At 44.0% G+C, this 27,165-nt stretch overlaps 1 protein-coding gene across 2 annotated transcripts; it reads right to left on the minus strand.

The window, feature by feature from the left end:
• Positions 1-154: 154 nt before the first annotated feature.
• PXT1 (peroxisomal testis enriched protein 1) lies at positions 155-26,764 on the minus strand. Of its 2 annotated transcripts, XM_010334086.3 has the most exons (3): positions 26,596-26,764; positions 10,896-11,026; positions 155-1,462 (listed from the first exon to the last, which is right to left on the minus strand). In XM_010334086.3, the coding sequence occupies exons 1-3, from the start codon at positions 26,762-26,764 to the stop codon at positions 1,358-1,360; spliced, it is 405 nt and encodes a 134-aa protein (XP_010332388.1). In that variant the 3' UTR covers positions 155-1,357. The 2 variants fall into 2 exon arrangements, 1 of the variants encoding a protein (XP_010332388.1); XR_012517279.1 differs by lacking the exons at positions 155-1,462; positions 26,596-26,764 and adding an exon at positions 23,112-23,390 and having other exon boundaries at positions 10,947-11,026.
• Between the last annotated feature and the right edge of the window lie 401 nt (positions 26,765-27,165).

A 27,165-nucleotide genomic window follows, 5' to 3' on the forward strand; every position in this document is an offset into this window, starting at 1 on the left:
GAAATAAATAGGCACTGCCTGAGACAGACTAAAAAATGGGGACATTTCCCTTTGGAAGGACAAAGTCGATGCCTTCAAACCAATACGAGCAGGAATAAGTGGCTAGGTGCTGCCATGGGGTTCCTCCTTCAAAAAAGAAATATGTACAGGGGTTTCATGCTTAATAAAATAACAATATTTATTTCATTTTTAGAATTTTTAAAAATAACACATCTCCTATGAAGAACTCAAGATATACACATAAACTTTTAACTTATAACAACAAACTTTCTTAATATTTATACTTCTTTTCAAGGAGGGGAGGGAGGGAATATGAGGTAGACAAAAAGGTAGAAGGAGAAGAACGAAGGTGAAAGAACTGCGTAAGAGAGTGAGGAGAGAATGAGTGAAATACATTCAACAGGCAAAGGGTCCACCACCCAATAACAGCAAATCCATCCAGCAATAGCAAAAGTTTTTGCCTTGTGATGGATTCATAACCCTTTCAGGTCTTACACTCTTCTAGAAGGCAGGACTGTTGGCCAAGGACTAAGCACTCCCGATTTTAAGCAGGCAAGCATAAAAGAGAATGGCAGAGCAGGGAAAGACACCTTCCGGCGGGGCCGAGTGGTTGGGAAACACCGGCGTGGTTGAAGAGACTTGAAGGGGGTCACAGAGGAGTGAGAGGATCAAAGGTGAGGAAAGAACGTAAATGTTGTAGAATCAGAGCCTGAGAAGGATTTGGAAACACCTCAAGCTGCTGGTGGTGGTAGTGGGACCTCTAGGCATGGAAATGGGAAGGTAGATGGATGAGCCATTTGTTGGATTTGAGTATTAGAGACAAACGTTTCCTTTCAATTTTCCAGAGAGGGTTGGAGCCAGGATTGGGGTGGGGAGATGACATGTCACTGAGGAGAAGCTGGCACTGCAGATCTGGACATGAGTGACAAGAGTGGAGTCAACAGGTCAGCAGAGGGCATGGTACCCAGGGAGTGGCCCAGGAGCAAGTGCCCATTTCTGTGACCTTTAGTTTGAGGATGAGGTTCTATTTCATTCCTGGAAGGAAATGCTCAAGGTTTCCTCACAAGGAGCCCTGGGGCCATCCGTGGCACTGGCATTTGCTGGACAGCAAGGCTTCCTGGGCTCCTAATTACTCCCTGGGTTTTTACCATGACGTGATCACAGACATCTCATAGCTAGCTCCTCTAAAGTGGCAAATGGCTCCTGTGCCCGCAGTTCTTCAGCAAACCAGGTGTAGACCAACAGTGATGGGTACAAAGAGAGGGAGACGGAGAAGGGTGTTCTTCCCATCTGTCCCAGTGGGAGTCATGCTTCTCAGAGGATAGAAAGATAGCAGAACTTGACCTTTATATTCCTTTTACAGCAAATGGTTGTTCCAGAAAAAATGCAGCAACACCTGAACTCTTCTAAAGAAAAAGAAGACAAAATGATCTAGTGCATCTCTGCCATCCTGTTGAAGATCCTATTTGAAAAAAGGGAGAGAGAGAGAGAAAGGTTGTTTTAAAAAGTGATAGAATAATCCAAAGTTAAAAATTAAACACAATAGGAAATAGTAATTCAATCCATGCCACAAACAAGCTTCTCAGGTTGCTTTAAGAGTTGTATGAGCTGAAGGACAGTACCTTTCATGTGCCCATATCCTCACATCGCCTTGGAAGTTTGCCTCTGGACTTATTTTCCTGTCTGGTCATCTTTCCCATCTGGCCTCAAACTCCTGAGCTCAAGTGATTCTCCCACCTCAGCCTCCCCCGTAGCTAGGACCAAAGATGCACAGCATCATGTCTGGCTAATGCTGTACAGACAGGGTCTCACTAGTTGCCTAGGCTGGTCTCAACAAATTGGGGCTCATCTGCAAACTGGGGCACCCTTTCCAGGACTGATAACCTATTCCCCGGGCTTCCCAGAACACTTTTCTACTCCTCTCAAAGAGGTGAGCGAGTTTGCCTTAAGGCTAGAAGAATGTAGAGAAGCCTGAGCATGGTGACTCCTGCCTGTAGTCCCAGCACTTCAGGAGGCCAAGGCAGGAAAATGGCTTGAGCTCAGGAGTTTGAGACCAGCCTGGGTAACATGACAAAACCCTATCTCTAGAAAAGAAGCAGCCAGGAGTGGTGGAACACACGTGTAGTCCCAGCTACTCAGGAGTTTCTCTCTGAAACTCCACTGCTTCTCCTGAAATACCTAGGACAGTAATTCATAGGGTTAATGGCAGAGGTGGGAGCATCACCTGAGCCTGGGAGGTCAAGGCTGAGTGAGCTGTGATTGTGCCACTGCACTCCAGCCTGGGCAACAGAGGGAGATCCTGTCTCAAAAAATAATAATGATTAATAATGTCTAGACTTAGATGGGCAAAGAGGTGAGGTGAATATTAAGTATTTTGGAGCAAAAGGTAACAACTGTTTATGTCGCAACATCAGAACAAGAAGACTGTGGGTCAGACACAAATGCTCCCCACCCTGCCCCTGCAGTCTGTTCTCAGCACAGCCTCCTCTGTGGACTGTTGAAATGCGGCTCCTCTGCTCAGTGCACTCCGATGACTTCACCTCACTTAGAAAAAAAGTCCTTGCGGTGACCTCAAGGCCCTACCTAATCCGCCCACCACCCACCCTTCTGACCATATCTTCTATGACTTTATCCCTCACTCAGCTTCAGCCACATGGGCCTCCTTGCCACTCTTCAAACATGTGAGACGCACTTCTGCCCCAGGGGCTTTGCTGCCCTCCTGCCTCCCATCCTCTGCCTCCTCCCCCATATCCACAGCTCAGTCCCACACTTATTTCAAGATTTTCCTCAGAAGTCACCTTCTTGGTGACTCACACCTGTAAGCACTTTGGGAGGCCAAGGCCGGTGGATCACTTGAGTCCAGGAGTTTGAGACCAGCCTGGCCAACATGGTGAAACACACCCTCTACTAAAAATACAAAAATAGCCGGGTGTGGTGGCACATGCCTGTAATCCCAGCTACTCGAGAGGCTGAGGCATGATAATTGCTTGCATCTGGGAGGCAGAGGTTCCAGTGATGACTTTGTGCCACAGCATGCCAGCCTGGGTGACAGAGTGAGACTATGTCTCGGGGAAAAAAAAAGTCACCTTCTCAATGAGGCCTTCCCTTAACATCTCTACTTAACATTGCAAACCTCAACATTCTTTATTCCTTTCCTTGCTTAATTTTTCTCCAAAGGATCTATAACTATCTGGTAAGCTACATACTTTATTTGTGTAGATATTGTTTGTCTCCCTTCCAAACTCCGTGAGATCAGGAATATTGTCTCTTTGATCACTCCCATATCTCCAATACTAAACAGAGCCTAACATACAGCAGGTGCTTAATAAAAGTTGAATAAATGAATGAAGGAAGGAATGAAAAACCATTAGCAGTAGGCTAAGGAACTTAGACTTTGTCCTGTTAGTAACTAAAAGTCATTAAAGGATTTTTTCCCCTCTTATAGTTGATATCAGCTAGGAAAACAGAATGAATTTTCTTTCAGCATGGCAGACAAGAAAAAGTATAGAACACTGAGTCAGATGCTCATATTTAAATTCCAGTTTTGCCATTTAGAAGCTAAGTGACCCGGCTGGGCGCGGTGGCTCAAGCCTGTAATGCCAGCACTTTGAGAGGCCGAGGCGAGTGGATCACGAGGTCAAGAGATGGAGATCATCCTGGTCAACATGGTGAAACCCCGTCTCTACTAAAAATACAAAACATTAGCTGGGCATGGTGGCACGTGCCTGTAATCCCAGCTACTCAGGAGGCTGAGGCAGGAGAATTGCCTGAACCCAGGAGGCGGAGGTTGCGGTGAGCCGAGATTGTGCCATTGCACTCCAGCCTGGGAAACAAGAGCGAAACTCCATCTCAAAAAAAAAAAACTTATCTAAGGTCACTTAGCTTCTTCTTTTTTTTTTTTTTGAGACGGAGTTTCGCTCTTGTTTCCCAGGCTGGAGTGCAATGGCGCGATCTCGGCTCACCGCAACCTCCGCCTCCTGGGTTCAGGCAATTCTCCTGCCTCAGCCTCCTGAATAGCTGGGATTACAGGCACGCGCCACCATGTCCAGCTAATTTTTTGTATTTTTAGTAGAGACGGGGTTTCACGATGTTGACCAGGTTGGTCTCGATCTCTTGACCTCATGATCCACCCGCCTCGGCCTCCCAAAGTGCTGGGATTACAGGCTTGAGCCACCGCGCCCGGCCTGACCTTAGATAAGTTTTTGTAATCTTTCCCTGAAACCCCACTGCCTCTCCTGAAATAACTATGACAGTAATTCATAGGGTTATTGGGAGAATTAAATGAAACATGTACAACTGTCTCAAACAATACCTGGAAAAAAATTTTTAATAAATGAGTTTCCCTCCCTTCTTTCTAACAAACTGAGAAATTCCTTACGCATTATGATAATAGTCAGATTCCTAGAGGAAACAGATGGCACACCCAAATTAGGCTAATTTGAGGTGAGTTGAATAAAGAGACTCTACAGAGGTGTGGAGAAACCACAGAGGATGGTGCAGTACCCAGACCCAGTAAGAACAGAGTTGTCACCACTCCTAGGGGCCAAGGGACAGGGAGGGAGCAGTTTCCAGAACCCAGAAAGAGAGAAAAATTTCAAAGGCATATTTAAAATTCTAAAAGTAATGAGAACCCTAACTGTTTTAAAACATGCTTTGTATCTAGAAAAAGTAAATGTACTAGATTTAAAAAAAAAAAAAAAACTGGTTAAAAAAAAAGAAAAACAGATACTTGAACCAAAAATAACCCAACACAACTCAACGGCAAAACAGAAGTTTGTTTTTTTTTTTTTTTTTTTTTTTTTGTTCAGATTCAGGGTCTCTCTCTGTCACCCATGTTGAAGTACAGTGACATAATCAGAGCTCACTGCAGCCTCGAATTCCTGGGCTCAAGCAATCCTCCTACCTCAGCCTTCCAAGTAGCTGGGCTACAGGAACACACCACCACACCTGGCTAATTTTTTTTTTTTTTTTTTTTTTTGAGATGGAGTTTCGCTCTTGTTACCCAGGCTGGAGTGCAATGGCGCGATCTCGGCTCACCGCAACCTCCGCCTCCTGGGTTCAGGCAATTCTCCTGCCTCAGCCTCCTGAGTAGCTGGGATTACAGGCAAGCGCCACCATGCCCAGCTACTTTTTTGTGTTTTTAGTAGAGACGGGGTTTCACCATGTTGACCAGGATGGTCTCGATCTCTCGACCTCGTGATCCACTCGCCTCGGCCTCCCAAAGTGCTGGGATTACAGGCTTGAGCCACGCGCCCGGCCCCTGGCTAATTTTTTTAAAAATTGCTCTGTAGAGACAGGTGTCTCACTATGTTGCCCAGGCTGGTCTCCAACTCCTGGCCTCAGCCTCCCAAAGTGCCGGGATTACAGGTGTGAGCCACTGTGTCTGGCCTAAAAGATGTTATTTTGAGAAACACAGAACACTTTTGAAAAGACAGAGCACTTGCTTAAGAAAAAAAATAAGAGAGCCAAAAATTTGGCAGCTCAAGAACAATCCATTTAGCAGATACAAATATAACTTGATGAGCTGCTTGATAGGCAGTTCCAAGAACAAGAATAAAAGTTTCTTTAAATACATCAACGGCAGGAAGCTATCTAGAGAATCGATGTGACTGCTTGATTAAACAGAGTACAAAAGGTAAATAATTTATGACTACATACTAAAGAAAGTTACCATGCCAGACTTGAAATTCTGTTAAAGTTCCTTGACTTGAACTTTGAAGCAGCAAAGCCTTCAGCATTTCAGAGCCAAACTTAAAAGGATTTTTTTTCTTTTTGAGACAGGGTCTCACTTTGTTATCCAGGTCGGAATGCAGTGGCATAATCACAGCTCACTGCAGGCTTGACCTCTCAGGCTCAAGGGATCTTCCCACCTCAGCCTCCCAAGCAGCTGGGACTGTGGTTACCACACTCAGCTGGAATTTTTTCAAACTATTATTTTTTTAATGTGTTGTGGTCTATTTAAGGGTGTTCAAGGCTGAGCACCATGGCTCATGCCTGTAATCCTAGCACTTTGGGAGGCTAAAGTGGGCAAATTGCTTGAGCCCAGGAGTTTGAGACCAGGCTGAGCAACATGGTAAAATCCTGTCTCTACAAAAAAAAAAAAAAAAAATTAGCCAGGTGTGGTGGTGGGCAACTGTGGTCCCAGATACTCTGGAAGCCTACATGGGAGAATTGCTTGAATCTGGGAAGTTGAGGCTGCAGTGAGATAGTGCCACTGCACTCCAAACTGGGCAACAGAGTGGGACCCTGTCTCCAAAATAAAAATAAAAGATATTCTAAAGTGCAAGTTTGTAGGTTTGTAGTACAGAACAAAATATATTTAAATGTCTAGGTCAAAACCAGCTTTGTAAAGTTCTGCAAAAAAAGCTGGAGTAGGCATAAGGATAGCCATAGACATCAATGGAACAGAATTGAGAGTACAGAAATAAACCCTCACATTTACAGCCAATTGGTTTTCAACAAGTGTGCCAATGATGGTGATGGCTGCTGCCGTCATGCCAGCTGCAGCAGGAAGGCGTAGCTGGGGCTGCACACTCTATGGAGCTGGTGGGAGCCCCACCCCTTCTGAGTTGGAGCAGGAGCTCTCTGGGTGCCACTGTGGCCACCCTCCCAGTCTCAGAACCCAGGCATCTCTGCAGCCTGCACACTCTTGAGGCCCTAGAAAGGACCCTCCTTCTGAAGACTCAAGGGTGTCTGCTCACACTGCTTGGCCTCTCTCTGCTCCCAGAGCCTGCTCCAATCTCTGAGCAGGGGTTGGGGCCGAGTCCCGCATGGCAGCTGGAGGCAGACTGATTCCTGGGTGGAAGGGGGTGGGTCTGCAGTGAGGCCCCCACCTTCAGGCCAAGGAGGGCCTGAAGGCTGAGGGCCAGGCTGTCAGTCCTGTGGACCAGAGTGGGGACTGGTGGTGCCTCTTTCAGGCCCACCCATGGCCACCCATAGACCAATTGGCATGCACTGCCACCCCTCTGAGGTCCATAAAAACCCTGGGCTCAGCCAGAGCTGGGCAGAGGATGTCTTTGAGACAAAGAGGGTTGAGAGACAACGGGATGATCAGCTGCCGAGAGGAGCTAACTCTCTGCCAATAGCTGGAGATGAGGGAACTACAAGTTGCAAAGAGGAGCTGCCCTCTCTGCTGAGAGCTTCAGAGACAACCTGCTGGCAGAGAGGAGCCACCCTCTCCAGGGCCACCTAGCCACTGAGACCTGCAGATATTGGGAAGACCAATTGCAAAGAGGAGCTACCCTCTCCAGGGCCTCCTCTGTATTGAGAACTGAACACTCAATGGATGCCCTGCCTACAGAGAGGAGCTACCCACTGTGGGTCTCCTCTGAGCTGTTGTAACACTCTATAAAGCTCATCTTTGTCTTGTTTACCCTTCACTTGTCTACATGCCTCATTCCCCCAGATGCATTCTTCCTGGACGCAAGACAAGAAGTTGGGGAAAATATGCCATGGCCACAGAGGTTTCTGGCCAGAAAACTGACACCCCAAAGATCCCGTAACAAGAAGACAATTTATAGGGAAACAACAGTCTTTTCAACATATGGTACTTCAGAGACAGTGGGATGCACCTGTAGTCCCAGCTGCTCAGGAGGTTGAGATGGGAGGATCTCTTGAGCCCAGGAGTTCAGGGCCTGCCTGGGCAGCATAACAAGACCCCCATCTCAAACAAATAAATAAACAACAAAATCCATATGGTGTTGGGACAACTGGATACCCATATGCCAAAAAAAATGAAGATAGACTTTTAACTCAAATGTATATAAAAATTAACTTCAGGTGGATCAAAGACCTCAATGTGACAGCTAAAACTAAAAAGCCTTTAGAAGAAAACATAAGTGTAACACTCAAAGTAAAAGCACTAACAACAAAAAGAAAAGTCGATAAATTGAACTTCATCAAAACTTAAAACTTTTGTGCTTTAAAGAACACTATCAACAAACTAAAAGGACAACATACAGAATGGGATACAATATTTGCAAATTATATATCTGATAAGGAAGGTACACCTAGAATATAAAAATGACTCCTAGGCCAAGGCAGGAGGATCATTTGAGCCCAGGAATCCAGGAACAGCCTGGACAATGTAGTGAGGCCCTGTCTCTACAAAAAATAAAATAAAATAAAAATAAAAAAATCAGCCAGGTGTGGTGCCATGTGCCTGCAGTCCCAGCTACTCAGGACGCTGAGGTAGAAGGATCAGTTGAACCCAGTAGTTCAAGGCTGTGTGAGCTATGATCACAGCACTGCACTCCAGATGAGGCAACAGAGCAAGACTGCCTCAAAAAAAAAAAAACTCCTACAATAATAAAAAGATAAGTAGTCCAATTATAAATGGGCAACGATATGAATAGACATTTATCTAAAGAGAAAAATGATTAATAAGCTTATGAAAAGATGCCTATTATCCATCAGGGAAATGCAAATCAAAACCACAATGAGATATACTTCACACTCACTAGGATGGCTATAATCAAAAAGATAGCTAATAACAACTATTAGAAAGGATGTGGAGAATCTGGAACCCTCATACACTGCTGGTGGGCCACAGTGTATAATAGTGCAGCCACTTTGAAAAACAGTCTGGAAGTTCCTCAAAAAGCAATTCCATTCCCAGGTATGTACCCAAAATAATTAAAAACAATGTCTACACAAAAACTTAAATACAAATGTTCATAGCTTCATTATTCACAATAGCCACAAAGTGGAAACAACCCAAATATCCAGCCACTGGTGAATGGATAAGCAAAATGTCGTATATCCATACAATAGAACAGTCAGCTGTAAAAAGAAGTACTGATACATGCTACAATGCGGTTAAGCCTTGAAAAAACTATGTTAAGTGAAAGAGGCCATACACAAAGCTCCGTATCGTGCTATTCCACTTACACAAAAGGTTTGAATAGGCAAATCCAGAGACACAAAGTAGATTGGGGGGCTGGGCTTTGCACTGGCTGTTCCCTCTACCTGGAACACTTTCCCACTCCAGGTGTTCCCGTGACTAGTAGCTCCCTTGTTTCCAGTCTCTGCTCAGATATCACCTTCCCAGAGACGCCTTCCCTGACCACCCATACGTAGCCACTCTGCATCAGTCAGTGTGCCCTGATCCTGCTTGGAGCTCGCATCCCTGTCTGACTTAGCTGTTTATCGTTCATCTGCTTTGTTAATCTGCCCCCTCCCTGCATCATTTCTGTGAGACCTGCTGCTCACCCCTGTAGCCACCAATGCCTGGAACTGAGTCTGGCATATAGTAGGCACTCAATTAATATTTGTTGGCATGAAATTGACTTATCAAATAGTTTATTTGATTGTCTATTCTCTCTATGTTTATTTTATCTTTATTTCCCTCTTGCATTTTTTTTTTTTAACCAAGTCTCACTCTGTCGCCCACACTGTGACACAATCTCGGCTCACTGCAACCTCTGCCTCCTGGGTTTAAGCGATTCTCCTGCCTCAGCCTCCCAAACAGCTGGTATTACAGGTGCGTGCCACCATGCCTGGCTAGTTTTTGTGTTTTTCAGTAGAGACGAGGTTTCACCATATTGGTTAGACTTGTCTCGAACTCCTGACCTCAAGTGATCCGCCCGCCTCGGTCTCCCAAAGTGCTGGGATTATAGGTGTGAGCTACTGCACTTGGCCCCTACTTGCTTTTATAGCATTATTGTTGAGATTTCCCATTCATATTTTGTCTCAGGGATGTTTTATTTGAGGGCAAGGCTGTGTGTTGTCCACATTTGGACCTGAGTATAAAAGAGGACATGGCACTCCCTGTGGCATGCATGGTGGAGGCTGCACCAAGAAAGCTTCACAGGATAGTTCAATCTAAGGGCAAGAAGTTGGGCTCTGAGGGGCTGCCATCTTGTCTGTCATGGAGCCCATGTGATCATTCTCTGCTGCCAAATACAGGTTGTTCTGGAGAAAAAAAAAGTTAGCTATGGATTTCATCACCCCCAAAATTTCAAACAGTAATCATTAGTCTTTCCTATTTTCCCTTTTTATCTCATATAATAACCAGGAGAAACTAAGAAACCGGCCGGGGTAGGGCCTGCATCCTACCCTTCGGGCTGATTCAGGGAGGATAACCAAAGTCCAAGGCACAGGTTCTCCTCCCTGACTGTGCATTAGATTCCCTGAGGCAGTTTTTAAAATGCCAGGTGCCCCAGCCTTACCTTGTGCCAATTAAATCAGAATTTCTCCAGGTTGGGCCCAGGCATCTGTCATTCTTAAAACTCAACAGGTGATTCCAATTGCATCCTATTTTGAGGGTGTGGAGCAGTTTCTCACACTTCAATGTGCACACAAATTCCCTGGGGAATGTGTAAAAAGGTAGATTCTGGGCTGGGTGCGGCAGCTCATGCCTGTAATCCCAGCACTTTGGGAGGCCGAGGCAGGCGGATCACGAGGTCAGAAGATTGAGACCATCCTGGCTAACACTGTGAAATCTTATCTCTACTAAAAATACAAAAAATTAGCCGGGCGTGGTGGCACTCGCCTGTAGTTCCAGCTACTTGGGAGGCTGAAGCAGGAGAATCACTTGAACCCGGAGGCAGAAGTTGCAGTGAGCCGAGATCATGCCACTGTGCTCCAGCCTGGGCAACGAGAGCGAAAGGTAGATTCTGATTCTGACTGTGTGGGTTGGGGTCTCAGATCTTGCATATCTAACCAGGTGACATTGATGCTGCCAGTCCAGAGACCACAATCTGAGCAGCAAGTATGAGATTAAATGTCAGCTTTGGCTCAGGTTCACAATGTTTAGATCGAATATTTGGTAATCCAGACAGTATTAATCCATGAATTTTGATAATTTCTGGGTGTCTCAGACACTTGGCAGCCATAGTTTTGTTTAGTCTTTCCTCCAACCTGACAGGCCCTGGCTGGGGAAAGTGGAGCCTCACCTCTTGAACCATCCTGTGATCAATGCTGTCCCCAATGTGTCTCAGCTGCATGGCCAACTTGTGAATTATTTCCTCCTGGTGATGCTTCTGACCAATGCTATGCTCCTTGGGCTGAGAAGGTAGCTTATGATCTGCATTGATAGAAGAGTTCAAAAGAGATAGTATCACTTAATTATCTGTAAAATCACTTACCACTAGTTACTTAAAAACTGTCTTAGAAAATGAGAGGGTTGGCTGGGTGCAGTAGCTCACAGCTGTAATCCCAGGACTTTGGGAAGCCGAGGTGGGTGGATCATTTGAGATCAAGAGTTCAAGACCAGCCTGGTCAACACAGCGAAATCCTGTTTCTACTAAAAATACAAAAAATTAGCTGGACATGGTGACAGGTACCTGTAATCCCAGCTACTCATGAGGCTGAGGCAGAAGAATTGCTTGAACCCAGGCAGCAGAGGTTGCAGAGAGCTGAGACAGCTCCATTACACTCAGTCTGGGTGACAATAGCAAAACCCTTCTCAAAAAAAAAAAAAAAAATGAAAGGGTCGAAATTCAGTCATTATAATAATTATCAAAAAGCAAAGCCAAACTGTTGGAATAGATCAGCTCTCTCCAATAGAAATATAATTCAAGCCACATATGTAATTTTATATTTTCTAGTAGTAAAATCAGGTAAAATTAATTTTAGCAATTTATTTTGCCTAAATCAATTTATTCAAAATATAACATTTATCAGTATAAAATTATTAATGATGTATTTTATATTTTAAAATTATACCTAAGTCTTTGAAATTCAGTGCTTATTTTGTACTTACAAAACACCTCAATTTAAAGCCTAACTTTTCACTGAAAAATCTTGATCTATACTTAGATTTCATGAAGTTAACCGTTTAAAAAGTAGATTCAGGCCAGATGCCACGGCTCACATCTATAATCCCAAAACTTTGGGAGGCCAAACTGGGAGGATCACTTGAGCCCAAGAGTTTCAGACCAGCCAGGGCAACATAGTGAGACCCTGTCTCCATGAAAAATTTAATAATTAGCTATGTGTGGTAGCTCACACCTGTAGTTCCACCTACTCGGCCGAGATTGACATGGGAGAATTGCTTGAGCCTAGGAGGCAGAGGCTGGAGTGAGCTATGATCACACCACTACACTCCAGCCTGAGTAACAGAGCAAGACCCTGTCTCAAAAAATAAATAAATAAATAGATTCACATATCCAGGTAATTTCAAACATACTTAACAGGGCTCCAACAATTCAATCAAGTATCAGTTTTAAAATGTAAATTAATTAAAATTAACTAAAACTTAAAATTCAATTCCTCAGTTGCACCAGCCACATTTCAAGTGCTCATAACCAAATGTGGATGGTAGCTATTGTATTGGACAAGCAGTAATAGATCTTTAGTTTTTCAAAATAGATTTTTCCACTATATATATATAATATATATTACAGTTGTGTGTGTGTATATATATATATAAAAAATGGAAAAATCTATTTTGAATAATAATATATTATATATAAATATAAATTTATAGATATAATATATATGTTTATATATATATATATATATATTTTTTTTTTTTTAATAGACACAGGGTCTTGCTTTGTTGCCCAGGCTGATCTTGGTCTTACCTCCTGGGCTCAAGCAATCCTCACACCTCAGTCTTCCAAAGTGCTGAGATTACAGGAATGAGCCACTATGCCCAGCCCCATTTAATATTTTTACCCAGTCTCCTTGATGAGCCCTCCAAACTCTATTTGCTTTTAGCAACCAATGAGCGTTTTTAAGCAACACTGTAAGTTAACACTTGTTGGGTGCCTTGGGTAAGGCCTAAAAGATATAGACAAGGTTTCTGTCCTTTAGTCACCTAGAACGCATGGGTTAGAGATGATACAATTCCCAATTGCTCTAGGACTGCAGAAGAGAAGGAAATAAATTTGGGCTAAAGTAGATATAAGTATGGTTTCATAGAGAAAGCAAGAGTTGTGTTGGATCTGTTTCATTTCGATAAAATTGGAGGACCTTTGATTTCAGGCCTGTCCTCAAAGAGTCCAGTGGGAGAGAGACACAAACTATGATTCAACATGTTACAGCAAGCACAAGGTGCAGGGGTCAGGAAGGCATACCAAACAAAGTAGATGATACATGAGTTGAGTCTTGAAGGATGAAGGATGACTAAGAACTAGCCTGGAGAAGAAACAGACTGGGGAAGGGCCAGCTAGGAGAGTGCAAACAAGACATTCCAGGCAGAAAGATCAGGCTTGGGGGTGACAGGGAGGTTTTATGCATAAACTCTAAGTGGTGCTGTTGTTGAAAGGCAGGGGCATAGGAGACAAAGCTAACAGAGAAGGCACAAGAAGAGGATTGAACTTTATCCAGTAGAGATAAAGGCAAGCTCCCCAAGGGGAGGCTTTTTAAAACTCCCAGTGCTGAGGCCTCTCTCCACTCCAATGAAATCAGAAGGCTTGGTGGTTGGACCAAGCATCAGTAATTTTTTTTTTTTTTTTAGAGACACAGTTTCATTCTGTCGCCGAGCAGTGGTACTATTTCGGCACTACCACACACAACTGATTTTTGTATTATTAGTAGAGATGGGGTTTCACCACACTGGCCAAGCTGGTCTCAAACTTCTGACCTCAAGTGATCTGCCCACCTCAGCCTCCCAAGTGCTAGGATTGCAGACATGAACCACCGTGCCTGGCCAGTATTTTCCTTAAGCTCCACAGGTGGTTCCCATGCGCAGCCAGGTTTGAGGATTGACAGTTTAGGAAGGTTGAGTAAGTTGCCTAGGGTTTGAAAGCCAGTGAATGTGAAAGTCAGGATTTAAACTCAAGTCTGTCTGGCTGCCGAGCCCATGCACTTAACCTTAGCACGGACCCTGAACTAAAGTAGTACTAATAGGGATGTAACAGCGGAAACAGATTATATATTTAGGAAACAGAATAGGCTGGGATTTAGTATTAGAAGAGAAAGAAAGGAAAAGGGAAACTCCCACTTTTCAGGCTTGGGAGATTGAAATGGCAAAGGCAGCATCAGCCTGTACAGAGAACGGGGTGGAGAGAGGGCAGGTGTAGAAGGCAGAGGAGGCCAGTAAAAAGAGAAGGAAGAAAACTTGAGTTCATTTATAAATTTTAGGTACTAGGCATGGTGGCTCACACCTGTAATCCCAGCACTTTGGGAGGCCAAGGCAGGCAAATCGCCTGAGCTCAGGAGACCAGTATGGGCAATATGGTGGAACCCCATCTATACCAAAAATACAAAAAGTTAGCTAGGCATGGTGGCACACGCCTGTGGTCCCAGCTACTTGGGAGGTTGAGGTGAGAGGATCACTTGAGCCTGGAGGTTGAGACTACAGTGAGCTGAGCTGAGATTGTGCCACTGCACTCCAGCCTGAGTGACAAAGAGAGAGACCCTGTCTCAAAATAAGCAAATAGGCTGGGTGCAGTGGCACATGTCTATAATCCCAGCACTTTGGAAGACTGAGGTAGGTAGAACACCTGAGGTCAGGAGTTCAAGATCAGCCTGATTAACAGGGTGAAACCCCATCTCTACTAAAAATACAAAAATTAGCTGGGCATGGTGGTAGGGGCCTGTAATCCCAGCTACTCAGGAGGCTGAGGTAGGAATATCGCTTGAACCCAGGAGGCAGAAGTTGCAGTGAGCTGAAATTGCACCATTGCACTCCAGCCTAAGCAGCAGAGCAAGACTCCATCTCAAAAAATAAAAATAAACAAATAAAATAAACAAATTTTAGGTAACTTTATGACATCTTAGCAAGCATTTGGATAACATTTGAAGCACAGAGGATGTAGAATTTAAGATAAAGAGTTTAAGAGTCATTGGAATTGGCGAAGGACCATTTATTTAAAAAAAAAAAGAAAATTTTTAATTAAAAAAGAGTCATTATTCATTCTTTATTCAATAACAATATAAGAGAGTAGTTGTGATTGAGGAAGAGTTTATATAGGTGATGACAGAACCTCTAGATAAGACAGATGGTTAACAAGATAGGCAAAGGAACAAAAGTTCACAGAAATGACTGAGAAGAATCATCAAAGAGGTAAAAGGGGAACCAGGAAAATGGTGTCAGGAAAGGCATCTTTCAAGTCTTGTTGAAAATTTGCTTTTAAAATGTATTAATGGGCTCTGTTACTTGGTCAACTACAGTATAAGAACACAGCCAAGGGTGACATAACTGTATTTCAGTCAACCACAGATCACGTATAAAATGGTGATCTCATAAGATTGTAAAGAAGCTGAAACATTCCTATCACCTAGTGACATCATCAATGCGTTACTCATGTGTTTGGTGATGCTGATGTAAACAAACCTATTGTACCGCCAGTCACTCAAGCAATCCTCCCACCTTAGCCTCCTGAGTAGCTGGGACCACAGGTGCACACCACCAAACCCAGCTAATTTTTGTATTTTTTGTAGAGATGGGGTCTTGCCATGTTCCCCACGAGGGTCTTGAACTCCTGAGCTCAAGCAATCCACTTGCCTTGCCGTCTCTTAGTGCTGAGATTACAGGTATGCACCACTGTGCCTGGCCTGTTATTTTAGAGTATATATACTCCTTCTAGTAATTAAAAAAAAAAAAAAATGTTAACTGAAAACAGCCTCAGGCAGGTTCTTCAGGAGGTATTCCAGAAGAAGGCATTGTTATCATAGGAGATGACAGCTCCATGCATATATTACCCCTGAAGACCTTGCCATGGGACAAGATATGGAGGTGAAAAAGAGTGATATTGATGAGCCTGATCCTGTGTAGGCCTAGGCTAATATATGTGTTTGTGTCTCAGTTTTTAGGCAAAAGTTAACAAAGTAAAACACAAAATAAAAAATTTTAATAGAAAATATCTTGGTGGGCATGGTGGCTCATGCCTGTAATCCCACCACTTTGGGATGCTGAGGCAGGTGGATCACCTGAGGTCAGGAGTTCGAGACCAGCCTGTCCAACATGGTGAAAACCCGTCTTTACTAATAATACGGGTGTGGTGGCTCATGCCTATAATCCCAGCACTTTGGGAGGCCAAGGTGGGTGGATTGCTTGATCAGGAGTTCAAGACCAGCCCGACCAACATAGTGAAACCTCGTCTCTATTAAAAATACAAAAATCAACCAGGCGTGGTGGCACAGAGAAATATATTATGTATATAATGTCAATCAAAAATAAGAATAAGGCCAGCTGCAGTGGCTCATGCCTGTAATCCCAACACTTTGGGAGGCTGAGATGAGTGAACTGCTTGAGCCCAGGAGATTGAGACCAGCCTGGGCAATATAGTGAGACTCCCATCTGTACAAAAAATTTTTTAAATTAGCCTGATGTGGTGGCATGGGCCTAGAGTCCTTGATACTCAGGAGGCTATGGCAAAAGGATAGGTTGAGCTCTGGAGTTTAAAGCTACAGTGAGTTAAGATTATGCCACTGCACTCTAGCCTGAGAAACAGGGTGAGATCTTGTCTCTAAAAAAAATAAAAATAAAAAATATGTGAGAGTTGAATAAAGACATTTGTACACATGCAAGGACTCAGCAACTTTCATACACCATTTGTTAGGAAGTCTCTTGACAAAGCATTCCAGTAAAACACAATAAACAGAGTGAGATTAAATTAAGAAAGAAAAAACCACAAGATTTAACAAAAGGTGGGTCCAATCCATGTGTAGGGAAGTCCCAGGATCTCAATAGTGCAGTGTGCCTAGAGAATAACTGGACTGGAGCAAGAGAACAACTCTAAAAGGAAAGTTCCCAGTGGAAAGGAGACTTGGTGGAAGTGACTGCATGGTTTAGAATTTGGGAAACTTGAGGATGTAATAATTACAAATCACAGGGAGGAGGGGAGGAAAGGAAATGAGAAAGTCCAGAAAACAATAAAAGATCATAGAGGAAGCTTCTGGTCCAAATATGAGGCAAATTAAAATGTGGCTTAAATTTAAACTGAAGGGATTGTTTTATAGTTCCTTCCAGAAGGATATTCCTCTGTGTTAAACTTGGTAGTGCTTTACCTGTATAACTAGGCAAAATTTTAGATTATTTTTCTCAAGGTAAAGTCATTCCAGGACATACAGTCTTCATTGCTGGTAGCCACCACCTCTAAGTCTCAGACTGTTCAGGGAATTTCACGGAAGTATTTGAACAACCTTTTACCTTTGGAATGCTGACACAACATGGGAAAAAATGACGTTGAAGGTACAGGAAGTCTTGGCCTCTCCACATTCTGGGCCATCTGCTTCCAGATTGGAAAATATATGTCTGTCTTTCTCAGAGACAAACCACCTCACCAGAACTAAAGGCTTCATCTCAAATTCAAAAGTGACCTCTTTTTTTATCTGGGGAAAGTGGTTTCTTTTAGGAGGACTTTAGAGCATTAGCTACTGCTTTAAATTCAATCACTTTGAAGATGTAAATATTTCAAGCACAAAATCAATAGTTACGGCACCATCTCAAAGGGCATGCCCTTTCATATCAAACTTATTATAGTTAAATGTTTAATTCCTAACAATCCATAGTCTGAATAATAAATCCCAGATAATTTGCTTAAATTTAGCAAGCCTACAAATCAATCCCAGGAAGGCTCAAAGTCTCTTACCAAGGACGAACTGATCCTTTAAAAAGAATTGCTGAGGCCGGGCGTGGTGGCTCACGCATGTAATCCCAGTGCTTGGGAGGCCAAGATGGGTGGATCACCTGAGGTCAGGAGTTCGAGACCAGCCTGGCCAACATGGTGACATCCCATATCTAAAAAAAAAAAAAAAAAAAAGAATTGCTGGCCCTGGTGTGGTAGCTCATGCCTGTAATCCCAGCACTTTGGGAGGCTGAGGCGGGCAGATCATGAGGTTAGGAGTTCAAGACCAGCCTGGCCAACACAGTGAAACCCTGTCTCTACTAAAAATACAAAAAATTAGCTGGGCATGGTGGCGGGCGCCTGTAACCCCAGCTAGTTGGGAGGCTGAGGCAGGAGAATTGCTTGAACCCGGGAGACAGAGGTTTCAGTGAGCCAAGATCATGCCACTGTACTCCAGCCTGGGCAACAGAGCTAGACTCCATCTCAAAAAATAAAAAATATAATATAATATAATAAAAATAAAAAGATTTGCTGGTGTAACACAGGATTGAAGTGTCAGAAAAGAGAAATGGTCTTGCAATAGAGATAAATGGAAATTTTCATGACAGTGAGTATAAATTTGAGTTACCAAACTGAACTTGACATCAATATGTGTAGACTGCTCTTCTAAGATGTGTCCTGATGAAGGAATGAGAGAATTGGCAGTAGCAAGAGGAGGTGTATTGGAGGAACTTTCTTAATTGAGTCTTGAGCAGGTTTGCAGATTGAGGAGAGGAATTAGATCAGGAGCAACAGAAAATGGGAGATACAGTAGGGCAAATTGTTGAGGTGGAGTTCCAGAAGACAAGGAGGAATAAGAATACAGACATGAGAGTTAGCTTTCAACAGGAGGAGGGTTCCCCCTTCTTTTGAGACAGGACAGGAGATAAGACATGTTGCTCATGTAAGGAAGTCTGGAAGAAGTAAGAGGAACATTCAGGTATTTACCCCTGATGACATCAATTTTGCATATGAAACAGGAGACTGGTCCATCTGTTAAGAAGGAAGGAGATCTTGAAGTGACTGAAAGTAGTCACTAACAGAAATAGAAAAAGTAGCCAGGTAGGGTGGCTCATGTCTGCAACCCCAGCACTTTGGGAGGCTGAGGCAGGAGGATCACTTGAGCCCAGGAATTTGAAACCAGCCTGGGCCACATAGAACAAGACCCTGTCTCTATCAAAAAATAGAATAAAAAAATAAAAAAAGAAAGAAAGAAAAAAAGAAAAATAGCCATGTGTGATGGCACATGCCTGTGGTCCTAACTACTCAGGAGGTGGGAGGATCACTTGAGCCCAGGAGCTGGAGGCTGCAGTGAGCTATGATCGCACTACTGCAATCCTACCTGGGCAACAGACAAAAACCGTATCTCTAAAAAAAAAAAAAAGAAAGAAAAGGAAAACTGGCTAGGCGTGGTGACTTATGCCTGTAATCTCAGCATTATGGGAGGCCGAAGAGGGCAGATCACCTGAGGTCAGGAGTACAAGACCAGCCTGACCAACATGGAGAAATCTCATCTTTACTAAAAATACAAAAAACTAGCTGGTATGGTGGCACATGCCTATAATCCCAGCTACTCGGGAGGCTGAGGCAGGAGAATTGCTTGAACCTGGGAGGCGGAGGTAATGGTGAGCCAAGATCGTGCCACTATACTCCAGCCTGGGCAACAAGAGTGAAACTCTGCCTTAAAAAAAAAAAAAAGAAAGAAAGAAAGAAGAAAGAAAACTAATCAGATCCAGAGACCACCCTTATCCCTCCCCAAAACAGAAGAGAAAAATATGTATTTGACCTTGATGTGCATTGTCCTTCCAGCTGGCAAGGGTCCTAAACTTGTAACCGAAGAAAAAAAATTTATCCTATCCTTCTGTAGGAAATGGTTCAAGTTCTGTCTCAGTCACTTTTTGACTTCTGTTCTTAGATAAGTCTCAACTTCTCTGTGCATCAGTTTCCCCATTTTTATAAAGGGACCTTCTGATCATTATGACTAATCAACAATGATGTTCATAAAGTACCCACTGTATAATAAATCCTGTATTATATAAATGTCAGCTACTATCACTAGACCTGGTGTTAAGACACTATACAGACACCATAATGTAAACTAAGTGTTTCGGTTTGTATCTTTTAGAACCAACTTATGGACAAAGCATGGAAGAGCTAGTTGTGGCTGGAGGCCCGAATGCAAATGTTAACCACCTCAAAAATGTAAAAATTTAAAAAAGTATATAGAGAGAACAAATAGCAGGCTCCAGAAGATTGGGTGAAAAGAAGACATGGAAATTAGTATCTTCATCTAATAAAATGGGAGTTCATGTGGTATTGCTGAAAATGGATGAAATAAGAAATAGGAGTGTAGAGCCGGGCGCGGTGGCTCAAGCCTGTAATCCCAGCACTTTGGGAGGCTGAGGCGGGTGGATCACGAGGTCAAGAGATCGAGACCATCCTGGTCAACATGGTGAAACCCCGTCTCTACCAAAAAATACAAAAAATTAGCTGGGCATGGTGGTGCGTGCCTGTAATCCCAGCTACTCAGGAGGCTGAGGCAGAATTTCCTGAACCCAGGAGGCGGAGGATGCGGTGAGCCAAGATGGTGCCATTGCACTCCAGCCTGGGTAACAAGAGCGAAACTCCGTCTCACACACACACACAAAAAAAAAAAAAAAAAGAAATAGGAGTGTAAATTATTTAAGTTTATGAAGACAACAGAGATAAATATTAAAATAATTTAACATCAAATATGAGAAAAAGAGACGGTGTGGTATGCGCTGAACCTCATCTGTCACATCAAGCAGTCAGTGGATGATATGAATTTGATTAATCAAGAGATAAAGGGCCAGGCATGGTGGCTCACTCCTGTAACCCCAGCAGGAGGATGGCTTGAGCCCAGGAGTTTCAGAGCAGCCTGGGCAACATAGTGAGACTTTGTCTCTTAAAAAAAAAAAAAAAAAAAAAAATCAAAAACAGCCAGGCACAGTGGTTCATGCCTGCAGTCCTGGCTATTTGGGAGGCAAAGGTGGGAGAATCACTTGAACCCAAGAGGTCAAGGCTGCAGTGAGCCATGATTGCACCAATACACTCCAGTCTGGGAGACACAGTGAGATTCCGTCTCATAAAAAAAAAAAAAACAGAAAAAAGAGAGAGGAAATTTATTAATTCATAAACACTTGTTCAAAATTTAAATTTATAAGTATCTCAAGGACAGGCACAATGGCACACACTTGTAATCCCAGCACTTTGGGAGGGCAAGGCAGGATCACTTGAGCCCAGGAGTTAAGACCAGCCTGGACAACAAAGTGAGTTACTGTCTCTACAAAAAATAAAAAATTAGCTGGGCCTGATGATGCCCACCTGCAGTCACAGCTACTTGGGAGGCTGAGGCAGGAGGATCACTTGAGCCCAGGAGTTTGAGGCTACCATGAGCTATGATCGCGCCACTGCACTTCAGCCTGAGCAACTGAGTAAGACCCTGTCTCCAAAAAAGCAAAACAAAACTGATTAATCTGTGAGAAGGGTTTATGAATAACCATAGTTAATTTTGCCACTTATCTGTAGATTTAAATTTTTCCAAGACAAATATTAGGGGAGAAAAGATATCTCATAAAAGTTCTCAAAACTCAAATGAACTTTTTAGGTTCTACAAACTTTTAAAATATTTTAGAGATGGGGTCTTGCTACATTGTCCAAGCTGATCTCAAACTCCTGGGCTCAAGCAATCCTCCCATCTCAGCCTCTGGAGTAGCTGGGATTACAGATGCAAGTCACTGCACTGGCTTAGTTTGTACAAACTCTTCAGACTGGTTTGCAAAGCCCTTGGAATGTATCTCAACTGATTGGTCCAGCCTTCTTACTCTTCTTTTAGAGCCTTATGCTCTAACTAAATTGTGTCTTTATCTGACCAAATCTTATCTCAATGATTTTTGAAAATTACTTTCTCTAAGATGCCTTTTTCGAGTTTTCCAAAATCATGTGATTTCTCACAAATTCGTCTACAGTACTTTTAGTACTATTGGGATGTATCACATACTACAATTTGTTACAATCATGGTATATTTTTCTTTTTTTTTTTTTTGGAGACAGAGTTCGCTTCTGTCGCCCAGGCTGGAGTGTAATGGCGTAATCTTGGCTCACTGCAACCTCTGCCTCCTGGTTCAAGCGATTCTCCTGCCTCAGCCTCCCAAAGCTGGAAGTAGCTGGGATTACAGGCATGTGCCACCATGCCCGGCTAATTGCTATTTTTAGAAGAGATGGAGTTTCTCCATGTTAGTCAGGCTGGTCTCAAACTCCCAACCTCATGGATCTACCCGCCTCGGCCTTCCAAAGTACTGGGATTACAGGCGTGAGCCACCACACCTGGCCATCATTGTGTATTTTTCTTACACAAAACAACAGAGATTTAAAAAAAAAAAAAAAAAAAAAAAGGCCTGGCACAGTGGCTCACGCCTGTAATCCCAGCACTTTGGGAGGCCGAGGTGGGTGGATCACCTGAGGTCGGGAGTTTGAGACCAGGCTGACCAATATGGAAAAACTCCATCTCTGAAAAATAAAAACAAAACAGAGATAATGCATATTAGACTTTATATTAATATGTATTATATATTAAATGTATATTGATATGTATATTAGATATGCATACTTACCTATTGGATAACACTGTCTTTAACAATCGTAAGTTACAACCAGGCACTCCCTAAGAACTTGGAATTAAGAGAAGAAATGTCTTTTGAGAACTAAGGGGCAAGATTAATGTATGTTTAGTGGAATTAGGTAAGGTGGGCAGTCATTGGAAGGGGAGAGGCTCACAGTTCTCCCTTGCACAAGCTGCACCCTCTGTCTCCAACCTCCATGCCTCTTAACCCCTTCAGGTCTCCAGTCCAGGGCTGCATCTTGAGGTAAGCCTTCTCGGATCTCCCCGCTAGGTCAAATCCCCCACATGGCATCCAGACCTCTTCTTAGCACTTTTCACGTTATGTTTAACATTGAAATGTGCAATCAACTCCTGTCTGCTTCCTTTACCAGACCATATGCTCCATGCCTGAAGGAACTGGTACTGTTCTTATTTATCATTGTCACCCAGTACCTAGCACAGTGCCCGGAATACAGTAGGCCCTAGTATTTCTGGAATGAATGAACGAGTAAAAAAGAAAATGTATATCTGGAGGAGGAAGGTTGGCGAGCCTTCGAAGCAAAAAATAAATAAGGCAAAAGTAAGCAAGGCATCCAAGCGCTCTTAAAGAGAAAAATAAGTTAAACTGACTCTCCGCTGACCTCTAGAATTGTATTTCCCATTTATACTCCTTACACACACATGCACACCTATTTATTTATTTAGCCCTCTCTTATCAGTAATTACTGCAGCTCTGCCCCTCGTCAGATTCCTCCATTCCCGCACAGGCGCGGTGGGCAGGGCCTCCTTCTGCTTTTACGCACCTTCGTTTCCCCAGGAGTTTCTAATTTCCCTGAAACGATGTGTATCAGAACGGTTACTCCGGACTTCCCATGACCGTCAACTTTTCAAAGAAAAAGTGGCTTTCAATCCCTCATACAAAAAGGATGTATTTTCCCCCGAAGAGTTCTATTTTCGTGTGCAGAGCGCCCCAAAGTAACAAGACAAACCTTGGCTTCAGCGAGTCACATTCCTGCCAAGGAAGGGCGTGAGATTTCCATTTTCGGGCTGCCTGTGTCACAGCCCCGGACTGAAGCCGCTGAGGGGAGGGAGGGCAGGACCTCCTCAATCTGCTTCCTCAGTCGGTTTTCCTCCGGACAGTACTCAGGCATTGTCTCAGGCTCACCGCCAGAGAGCGCCGCCAGGTCCTCGGAACCACCTCGCCCACCTTAGATGGGCGGGCGACCCGCGCCATTCCCGGCTCCCGCCCACGGCTGTCCGTGGCGGGAAAAGCGCGCGCGCGGCGGGAGGCAATGGAGGTCACGTGAACAGGCTGTGGCCAATGGGGAGCGCAGATGGCGGCGCGGCCGGCGGCGGCCAGCGCGTCGCTCGTCCCCGGCGACCGGCGGGAGCGGGAGTCAGAGAGGGCGAGTCCCGGCATGAGACGCTCGCGTTATTCTCTTCGTCCTTGGTTACTCTGGCGTTCTCGACGCTGTAGTAACCAGTTCGTGCCCCTCACACCGCCCCCTCCTTCCGCACATCCCTCATTTCTTCAGTGATATCGTAAAGAGGAAGGGGAGAAACGCGTGGCTGCCTGAACGGAAAGGCCGGAAGTGGGGGGACGGGGGAGGCAGCTCTTTCTTGGGAGATCCCTGGTTTCTAATTGTTTGGCAGGCATCGAAAGCACCCTGGCGGCCCGCAGACTGCCAGTCGCTGATAAGAGTTGACGTAGCCGGGCGCGGTGGCTCAAGCCTGTAATCCCAGCACTTTGGGAGGCCGAGGCGGGTGGATCACGACGTCGAGAGATCGAGACCATCCTGGTCAACATGGTGAAACCCCGTCTCTACTAAAAATACAAAAAAATTAGCTGGGCGTGGTGGCGTGTGCCTGTAATCCCAGCCACTCAGGAGGCTGAGGCAGGAGAATTGCCTGAACCCAGGAGGCGGAGGTTGCGGTGAGCCGAGATCGCGCCATTGCACTCCAGCCTGGGTAACGAGCGAAACTCCGTCTCAAAAAAAAAAAAAAAAACAGTTGACGTATCACTCGCGGACGGTAAAACAAGAGTTCTAGGCATGAAAACAAGCATGTCCATGAGGTAGTGGGTTGTTACTCTTATAAACCAAGGGTGGCAGCGTTAGTCCCTTCACCTGCCTCTTCTCTTGTAGTGAAACTGTAATTAGGAAAGCGTTTGAGGCAAATGTAACACCCACAGAACGGAAGACAGCGGTCAGCGCCACAGGGAATCCGGATCAGGAGGTAGAGTGTGAAGACATCGGAAAGGGTTTACGATAAAATATAAGATCTTAAGAGTTAGTGGCGATGATCGCAAAATGTTGTGAGGAACCAAAACCCACTGTGCTGTGCACTTTAAAAGGGTGAACTTTCTGTTAAATGAATTACGTCTCTATTTTAAAAAATACAAGTTCCCAGAAGGTGTTCATAGGTGACAGAAGATTCAAAATTTCAGTCAATTCAGTTCTTTCTAAAAAAAAAAAAAAAAAAAAAAATGGATACCAAGCCTGGTGCGGTGGCTCACGCCTGTAATTTCAGCACTTGGGGAGGCCAAAGAGGGAGGTCAGGAGTTTGAGACCAAGCTGGCCAAGAAGGTGGACCTCCCCCGGCACCCCGCCCCGTCTCTACTAAAAAGTGGCGGGCGCCCGTAATCCCAGCTACTCGGGAGGCTGAAGCAGGAGAAACGCTTGAAACTGGGAGGTGGAAGTTGCGGTGAGCACAGTGAGACTGTGCCACTGCACTCCAACCTGGGCGACAGAGTGAGACTCTGTCTCAAAACAACAACAAAAAAACATATTTGGTGTGGTGGCAAGCGACTATCGGGATGCTTGAAATTTCCGCTTTCTCAACTGGCATGTAATTCTTTTTTTTTTTTTTTTTGAGACGGAGTTTTCGCCCTTGTTACCCAGGCTGGAGTGCAATGGCGCGATCTCGGCTCACCGCAACCTCCGCCTCCTGGGCTCAGGCAATTCTCCTGCCTCAGCCTCCTGAGTAGCTGGGATTACAGGCACGTGCCACCATGCCCAGCTAATTTTTTTGCACTTTTAGTAGAGACGGGGTTTCACCATGTTGACCAGGATGGTCTCGATCTCTCGACCTCGTGATCCACCCGCCTCGGCCTCCCAAAGTGCTGGGATTACAGGCTTGAGCCACCGCGCCCGGCCTGTAATTCTTTTAAAATTAGATATTAGGTTGAAAGTAATGTTCATAATCCCTCTCAGATATCTAGCATATTTTTAATCTAAAACCTCATAAATTTACCTAACACTGTCCTTTAATGCTCTTCAAAACATAAAACTTTAATTTTCCAGCATTCTGGGACATTTAGGAATCACACATTTTTGCAAAGCAAAATTTCAAATGTATCTTTCCTACATGTTCTCTCCCCTAGTGGCAAAATCAAGAAGAAATCTAATCTAGTGTTCCCTATCTTAACAACACAGCATGTCAGGTCCAATTTAAAGACTAACTTTTTCTCGGCAATCTGGCCCATGCCTATAATCCCAGAACTTTGGGAGGTCGAGGCGGGCGGATCACCTGAGATCGGGAGTTTGAGACCAGCCTGACCAACATGGAGAAACCCTGTCTCTATTAAAAATACAAATTAGCTGGGCATGGTGGTGCCTGCCTATAAACCCAGCTACTCGGGAGGCTGAGGCAGGAGAATCGCTTGAACCCAGGAGGTTTCGGTGAGCCAAGACTGGGCCACTGCACTCCACCCTGGGCAACAAAAGTGAAACTCCGTCTCAAAAAAAAAAAAAAAAGGCTAATTTTTATTAAAGATAAATTTGATCTATTTTAACCCATTTCAGATTACCTTAATTGGTTGTCACAGCAATGATTCAGGGCTAATAGAAACTAAGAGATGTAGTGCCGTGAAGCAGTCACTTTTAGATTATTGCCACCTAAGAACTGGAATGAACAGAGTCTTTTTTTTTTTTTGAGACAGAGTCTTGCTCTGTTGCCAGGCTGGAGTGCAGTGGCACGATCTCAGCTCACAGCAACCTCTGTCTCCTGGATTCAAGAGATTTTCCTGCCTCAGCCTCCCGAGTAGCTAAGACTTCTTATAGTTAATTTTTAAATAATATATTTAATGTGGGTCGGGCATGGTGGCTCATGTCTGTAATCCTAGCACTTTGGGAGGCTGATGCAGGCGGATCAACTGAGGTCAGGAGTTCAAAACCAGCCGGACCAACATGGTGAAAACCATCTCTACTAAAAATACAAAAAATTAGCCGGGTGTGGTGGTGGGTGCCTGCAATCCCAGCTACTTGGGAGACTGAGGCAGGAGTCTCTTAAACCCGGGAGGCAGAAGTTGCAGTAAGCCGAGATCACGCCACTGCACTCCAGCCTGTCCAGCCTGGGCGACAGAGCGAGACTCCGTCTCTCTATATATAATGTCCAATTTTACGTTCTTAATATCAAGAAAAACACATGGTAAGTAAACTCTTTATCTTAATTTAAATCCAAATAAAATCTTACCTGGGTTCCTTGACATGGCTGGAGCTGGCTGGGAGCTGACAAGTTGAGTCATGTATGCCTTCTGAAAACTGTATTTTACCCGAAGTGATTTGCAACAATTTGTTACTTTGGGAGGTGGATCGAGAATTTCTTTAGTTTCGTAAACAATGCCATCATGTTTTTTCTTCATGTTTTTTCCCTGTAGAAAAACATATTTTCAGAGGCTTTCCCCCATTTCTCAGTAAATATTTGGTACTTCAGATTAATATTAATATTTTAACAATATCAACAGCATTTTTCCACATATAAGAGAATTATAGATTTGGGTAGAAGGTGGACCAGAGTGATCCCTAAGGTCTTTTTTCAGTTTAAATATCTTTCTAGGCTGTTGCATCCTGATCACCATTACACCTGCCTGCATCCTTATCTTCCATTAGTCTCTCTTCTCTTTTCAAGAGCCACTTTCCATCAAGGGAAGAGTCTTAAACTGGTACACTGAGAAAAAGAGGGACACATTGGTATAGCCAAAATAAAACAGATAAAAACCTAAAGAGGTGGAGAGGGGTGGAGATGATATACAGCACACTCTGT

This window comes from Saimiri boliviensis, chromosome 4 (genome assembly GCF_048565385.1).
Source record: "Saimiri boliviensis isolate mSaiBol1 chromosome 4, mSaiBol1.pri, whole genome shotgun sequence".
Lineage (NCBI taxonomy): Eukaryota > Metazoa > Chordata > Mammalia > Primates > Cebidae > Saimiri > Saimiri boliviensis.

Coding starts and splice junctions, on each gene's coding strand:
- PXT1 (XM_010334086.3), bottom strand. CDS start 26,764: ATGAAGAAAAAACATGATGGCATTGTTTACGAAACTAAAGAAATTCTC. Junction 11,027..26,595: donor AGCCATGTCAAGGAACCCAG/GTAAGATTTTAT, acceptor CTATCAATGCAG/ATCATAAGCTACCTTCTCAG. Junction 1,463..10,895: donor ATCACAGGATGGTTCAAGAG/GTGAGGCTCCAC, acceptor TTTTTCAAATAG/GATCTTCAACAGGATGGCAG.